Source organism: Chrysochloris asiatica, unplaced genomic scaffold (genome assembly GCF_000296735.1).
Source record: "Chrysochloris asiatica unplaced genomic scaffold, ChrAsi1.0 scaffold00081, whole genome shotgun sequence".
In the NCBI taxonomy this organism is placed as follows: Eukaryota; Metazoa; Chordata; class Mammalia; order Afrosoricida; family Chrysochloridae; genus Chrysochloris; species Chrysochloris asiatica.
Window position 1 is genome coordinate 9,206,207 of NW_006408599.1, and position 7,420 is coordinate 9,213,626.

Below are 7,420 nucleotides of genomic sequence, written 5' to 3' on the forward strand. Positions count from 1 at the left end.
TGGCCAAACTTCATCTCTCATACTTTGGACATATTGTCAGGAGAGACCAGTCACTAGAGAAGGATATCATGCTTGGTAAGGTGGAGGGTCAGAGATAAAGAGGAAGACCCCCAACTAGATGGATTGGCCAAGTGGCAGCATCAATGGACTCAAGTGTGGCAACAGTAGTGAGGTTGGTCCAGGATCGGGCAATGTTTCATTCTGCTGTGCGTAAGGTTGCTATGCTTTGGTACAGATTTTATGACACCTAACAACCACAACAACAATTGTTATCATGACTAATTGTGATTGTCACAACTATAAAGGTAGTCGATATCAAACACAAAGTTGGAATAGTTCATCTTTCATTCTAGGAACAAAGGACCCGAGGACTAAATAGAGAAAAGAGCGTGAGATCCTAATCAAAGAAACAGTGACACCAGAGATGGAAACAGAGGTGATGGCAAAGACACAGAGAGCAGTTGAGAACTCTAGACCCATGAAGTGATAAAGGCTGTGTGCCTGTGGGCAGGAGACTGGCTTGCAAATGTGCTCTTTGACTAGTTTGATTAGTTTAAACTAATATTTTCTGTGTGCTTTGTATACATGAAATAATAATAAGGAATAGAGGTAATGGTTAAGATTCAGGTTGCTAAACTCATTGTCAGCAGTTCGAAACTACCAAAGGTTCTACAGAAAAAATCTGAGGCTTTCTTTTCTTGTAAAGATTTACAGCCTCGGAAATCTTATGCAGGGTCAGTAAGAGTCAGAAGGGACTCCACAGCACACTACCACCACCACCATTGTTAACCAGTGGTGCGTGGAGAGAATTGTAATCATTGTAATGAAACAAAGTATGAATGGTTGAGGGTAAAACTGATGATCTGCCCTATAAACGATCACTCAATTCATAATAAAAGCTACAAAAAAAAAAAAAAAAGATAAGCACTGGACTGTTAACTGAAATGTCAATGGTTCAAATCTACCAGGTACTCCTTGGAAACCCTATACAGGGTCGCTATGAGTTGGCACTGACTTGACTGTACTTAACAACAACAACATCAGGTCTTTCCATAGTGGTAGGGTAATAAATCATAAATCTATCTTATGTATATGTCAGACTGGCAGTTCTAATTCACCAGTTGCTCTTAGGAAAACTGATGAGTCAGAACCGACTCAATGGCACTTAACAACAACAACAATGTATATGTCAAGGTGGTGAGTGCTATGGAAGGAATTAAAAAGTGGAAATCAAGACACAGAGTATGGAAGTGCTAGTGGTGATGTAGGGTGGGTGGTCATTATGGCGCTTGATACATGAGGCAAGACATGGATGAGATGAGTGAGTGAGTCTCTGGATAAGCAGCAAAGAATGTTTCCAGGCTAAAGGAACAGCCAATAACACTGGATGCTTGAATTGTGTAAGGAACTGAAAAGGGGCCAGAGTAGCCAGAGTTGAGTGAACAAGGATATGACTAGTGGGGATGAAGGTAGATGTAATGCAGATGGGAAGAGTAGACAGGGACTTGTGGGTCATTGAATGACTTTGGATTTTACTCTGAGTGAATGGGGAGCACTTCAGGTCTTTGCATAGAGGTCTGATATGATCTGACTTGCTGAGTTGAGAATAAACATTGGTGCACACCCCCAGTTCTGTAAGTTACCTACCAATTCTTGTCAATATAGGCTGTGTTTTAAGAAGGCTGCTCTCCATGCAATGATTATGTTTGTTTTCACATATATTATAGAACCACTATCCTTTTCAGATATGTGGGCTATATGTTGGATGGAAGGTCCTTTCCTAAGAAATCATGTTCTCATTTAGGGAGGGTTGCCAGATTTAGCAACCCCATACTTAGTCCCAAGTCCTGGTGTGGCACCGTGGGTTAATGTGCCAGACTGCAAAGCTGTTTGAACTGCAAGGTCGGCAGTTCAAGCTCACGAGCTGCTCCTTGGAAACCCTATACAGGGTCACTATGGGTAGGAATAGACTCAACAGCACTTAACACTACCATTACTTAGTGCCAGTGATTAGGTATATCATTCTTTGAGATTAGTCTCTTTTCATTTTCTACTGGTCTTAGCTCTAGCTAGCCTTCAAATTCCTGCTCGATAACACCTTACTCAGGAAACCATGTGGAGAGTCCTTAGACATGAGCTAATACAAATACCAAGAGATAAAAACCTAAGGTGAGTCTGGCTTGCCTAAGGTCACCGAGCTAATAAGTCTCACACCAGGGTCTCAGCCCAACTCACCAGACATCTTCCAGAATCCAGTCTTTTGGCAGCCATCTGAAAGCTGACTATAACTAGTGTTCCAGGCCACCACACCTTAGAAAGTCTTGGTATGTTGGATATGTTAAGGTTCTTCTCTCTTTCTCACTCACCCCCTGCCCCTTGGACACATGCTTGCTTAGAATGATTCCAAATATAAAGCTATTTTTTGGGTTATGAAGAGAAACTCTCAGTGAAATTGTTCTGGAAATCTGCTCTGTATTCAAGGCTCCTCAATGCTCCAAAAGGAAAATAATAAACTGACATCCTGAGAAGCTGAGTCCTGCCCCTTCCTGTCTGCCTCACCCTACAGACGGGTGTCTGGTGGGAAACTGGACATTTCTGTCAGACAGAGTTTCCTGCACTGTCTTGCTCTTGTCTGCCAGCCGGGCCCAGGTCACCCCATGAGGCAGATGTGGGGAACAGCTGGTGTCTGTACAGACAAACAAGGGGAGGAAGGATGGAGGGAACAGACAGACCTCATTCTGGGCCAAGGCACTGGGAGGCCCCAGCCCTGGGGACTGGTAAGAGGTTTAGGTGGAGAGCTGGCAATAATGAAGTCTGTGAGAAGATGCTGAGAGTTTGCCCATAGGCTGAGAGTTTGTCCATTGGCCAGGACTCTATTCCAGGATGTCTACAAAGCAAGGAGCATATCTACAGGGAAAGGGCAAGATACTTGAGCAAGATTCAAGCCCATTGGAACAAGAAGTTCAGAGCCGTGGTTAGAGGCAGGTGTGCTGGTTTAGACTCATTAGGTTTGCATCTCAGTTGTATCACTTACTGACTGTGTGACCTGAACCCTGTAGAGCCTTAGTTTTGTCATCTATAAAATGAAGACAAAAGACAACAACTACAACAGAGCTACTGTGCTGATTCAATGAAATGATCCATGTAAAAGCAGTTAACCCAATGCTTAGCACAGAATAAGCTCTCAATAAGAATAATGGTGCTCTAGGATAAGCATATAGGCTGTGGGTTAATGCGCCAGACTGCAAAGCTGTTTGAACTGCAAGGTCAGTGGTTCAAGCTCACCAGCTGCTCCTCAGAAACCCTATACAGGGTCGCTATGGGTTGGAACCGACTTGATGGCACTTAACAACAACAACAACAAGGATAAGCACTAGACTGCTAACCACAAGATCAGCTGTTCATACCCACCAGCTGTTCAACAAAAATCTTATACAGGATCACTATGACTCACTCAGCGCTAACTTGACAGCACTTAACAACAACAACACGTTTGTTTGGAATCAGGAAACCCCAAATTCCACACAGCTGGACTCAGCTTGCACAAATGACCCTGCCTCCTCTAGACTCAATGTTCTACTTTGTTGGGTGGTTCTGGATCTAAATGATATTGATTATATACCCAGAGGCATAGTCAGTACTCAAATAATGGAATTTAGGAAGATATTTAAAGCAAATATGCACTATGAATGCATTTCACAGTGGCGGCCTGGGGTCCTCTGTTTAGGGCAGGGGCAGAGGATGTTTTTTCTGCCAAAATTTATTTCTAGGCCAAACAAAATTATCAACTTAAAAATTAGCCTTCTATATTGGTCAAGCATTTAATTAGCTCAGTCCTGGTGTAGCGCTATGGGTTAATGTGCCAGACTGCAAAGCTGTTTGAACTGCAAGCTCACCAGCTGCTCCTCAGAAACCCTACACAGCATTGCTATGGATCGGAATCGACTGGATGGCACTTAATAACAATAACAACAATGCGATGGCTGGAACTGCAGTTGCCTTGGCAGGGCCAGACCAAATGATTTCGCGGCTCTTACCGACTCGACGGCACTTAACAACAACAACAACAATACGTACAGTTACGAATTAGGCTGCGAACCTTAAAGTCAGCAATTCGAAACTACCAGCCACTCCATGGGAGAAAGATGAGGCTTTCTACTCCCATAAAGATTTATAGCCTCAGAAAGCCTGTACATGGTTGCTATGGGTCGTAACCGACTCCACGGCACTTAATAACAACAACAAAATATGTACGGCCCACAGGTCAGAGGGTCCCCACTCCTGGTTTAGGGGTAGAGGTTTTTCTGTGATTATGAGGTTAAGCCAAGGGTCCAAGTGGGAGCTAAACAGGTGCATCAGATAAGAGCAAGGGCATAAGAGGAAGGAGGCCCGCCCCCAGTCCCTTCCTATCCTGAGAGGCTTCCCACTATGAAAGCTAGAGAGAGAAACCAAGCCTGTCTCCTGGCCTGTGGGTGCCACGGTTGGTTGGGTTGTCAGAGATGACTGGCAAGGATGGGAGCCTCACTGACAGTTTTTGCTGCATTAAAACACACTTTCACCTTTGCCAAAGAAAAGAATCCTGCATCTAGGGTTCCTTGGCAGCCTGGGTATGAGTCAGACCCAACTCGACAGCACTAACTAACAACAACAACAACAACAACTATATGTAAACATACATATTGTTATTGTTGTTCAGTCCGATTCAACGTTGCTCATGTTCACAATCAGTGACACCACTTACATCATTCATGTTGTACAATCATCACCAATATTTGTTGCCAAATTTTCCATCATCATAAAGAAAAACTCAGTGTCACCCCTGGTAACTACTATTATACATTGCCTATTCTAAGTATTTCCTATAAGCACAATCAGAGTATCTTTCTTGAAGGAACTCGCTTTTTTTAGGATGCAGCAGTACATACAGTTCTGTAGTAGAAGCCAGGACTATTGCTTTGTTTCTTTCTATTCCTCACTGTGTCACCTTGGACACATCATTTCTCCTTTCTTGGGTTGGTCAGTTTCCCTCATGACTAAAATGAAACAATGTGGACCAGATCACCACAAACGTCTCTACATTTATGACTAGGATTATTTGTCCATTCCAGTCTCTGGTGCTTAGTTTCCTCTTCTTTCAAATGAGAAATTAGATCAAATGATCTTTAAAACTAAATGATCTTTCAACTCAGACTGTTGATGAGCATAAAAAAGGGAAAACACTAACACACAAAGGATGAAAATCATAACTAAGATAACCTCAATTTAGCGTAGTAGTTACGAATCGGGCTGCGAACCTTAAGGTCAGTGGTTCGAAACTACCAGCCGCTCCGTGGGAGAAAGATGAGGCTTTCTACTCCCGTAAGGATTTACACCCTCGGAAACCCTATACAGGGTCGCTATGGGTCGGCACCGACTCGAAGGCACTTAACAACAACAACAACAGGTATGAAGACAGACATTATAAAACACTGTATGGTGATCCTGTTGGGAATGTCCCTCTTGTCTCCTCCTTAGACTTAAGTCATATTATAAAAATTTGTGTTCTCTTTAAAATTTTTACCAACCATTCTCCTGCCCCAGACGTTCTTTCCCTGGCCACCACCCTGTCCTTAAATGTCAGCGTTGATGTCACTTCCTCTACAGAGGCTTCTCCAACTCCTGATATATGGTAGGGTCCGTTCTAAAACCACTCATTGCTCTTATAGTTGCTGCTTTTATACTTGACTCTAAGCTTTGCAGGCAAGGGACCAAGTCAACATAGATCATTCATGAGTCTCCTACACCACATTCAGGGACCAGCACATGATATTAGCTCAGCACTTAACAACAATAATTATTTTTAATAATAAAAAAATAAAATAAAGCTTGGCAGTGAAGTCCTAAAACAACCCAAATAATCAGGGGTGATCCTGGCCCAGTGAGCTACGGTAGCAAGGAGAAGGCAGTGGGTGAGGAGTGCACCTACCTTTTTGGTCTTCACCGTGGAGGTGCAGCAATCCCCGCCATCATAGTTGCAGAAGGCCCGGTTGTTGATGGCATCACAGTAGTTGTCTCCCATGAAGGGCTGTAAAGGGGGAGCAAGGCAGGAAAGAAATGAAGTCTTAGCATTCTGGAATGGTGGGAACTGGCTCCGACACTTTATCTAGGCCTCTCTAGGTTCTTAAGTTTCTCTTGTCTTCTCACAAACCTCAAAGTCAAACGAGCTGACTTCAAGTCCCAAAACTCTTGGACAAGTTATCACTTAACTGCTTTATAATACTTACAAAGAGTCTTATGTAGCCAAATTATTACTCTATTAGAAAGCTAAAGGTAAGCATCCCAAGAATGAGAAATATAAAATGCAAGCAGTCCTAGGAATGTGGCACCACGGTCTGAGTGGATGATGGGGGGCCCCCTTTTCTTCTCTGAGAAGAAAGCAGACACAACCAGTGTCACAAGCTTTACCTATTTGTCTTACTTCTCTGAACAACATATGAGGTAAACATTCCCATGCCCACTTCACAATGAAGACTTGGAGGTTCAGAGAAAGAAAGGGATTTATCTACGGTCAGAAGAGCCAGTGTAATGATTAAAATCCACATTGGATCCATGTTGCTTTCTTCACCATTCTTGGAGGAAAAGTCCAGATGTCTCTGTGACTCCCTTGATACTTGTACAAGGGGATTTTAAGAAGTTCATGGAACAATGTAATGAAAAGATATGGGAGTTTTTTCATGAACTTTTTAAAGGCCCCTTGCATTTCTTCTTTGTAGCACTTAACACACTGTATTCTACGATCTACTTATGTGTGCATAGCTGTTGCAAGATTCTGAGCTCCTCAAAAACATGGGCAATGTCCATTTCGCCATTGTTTCCCCAGCACCTACTTTAATGCTGGGCCTAGTTCTGGTCCAGAGTGATGTTTTTGAACTAGAATGTGATTATAGCGACACAGTGGAAAGGGAAGTTGGCAGGGGAAGTTGGGTTGCGGTCTCCCAAACCTCAGCCAGCTGAGTGGTTGCTTGGTGATTTATTTTCTCTTCTCTGAATCTCAGGATTCTCACTAGTGAAAACATAGATAAGATCAATCCACTGATTTCTCCAAGAAATGGACTCACTTTACTACCAAAGGGACCATTGAGGGACACTTCTATCTATAAAGTAGATAAAAGTGAAACCACACTGAGTGAATGTGTCTCTAAAGACATTCTCTAAAGAATGTGTCTCAAATGTCAGTGACTCTATGATTACTCCCATAAAGATTTATAGCCTCAGAAAGCCTGCACAGGGTTGCTATGGGTCGTAACCAACTCCACAGCACTTAATAACAACAACAAAATATGTATGGCCCACAGGTCAGAGGGTCCCCACTCCTGGTTTAGGGGTAGAGGTTTTTCTGTGATTATGAGGTTAAGCCAAGGGTCCAAGTGGGAGCTAAACA

At 43.0% G+C, this 7,420-nt stretch overlaps 1 protein-coding gene across 1 annotated transcript in view; it reads right to left on the reverse strand.

The window, feature by feature from the left end:
- The window catches only part of PAPPA (pregnancy-associated plasma protein A, pappalysin 1), a 302,780-nt gene that overhangs the window by 15,477 nt on the left and 279,883 nt on the right, over positions 1–7,420 (reverse strand). The window contains exon 21 of the mRNA XM_006865683.1: positions 5,966–6,064. Coding sequence (XP_006865745.1) covers positions 5,966–6,064 — 99 coding nt within the window. The remainder of the gene's footprint in view (positions 1–5,965; positions 6,065–7,420) is intronic.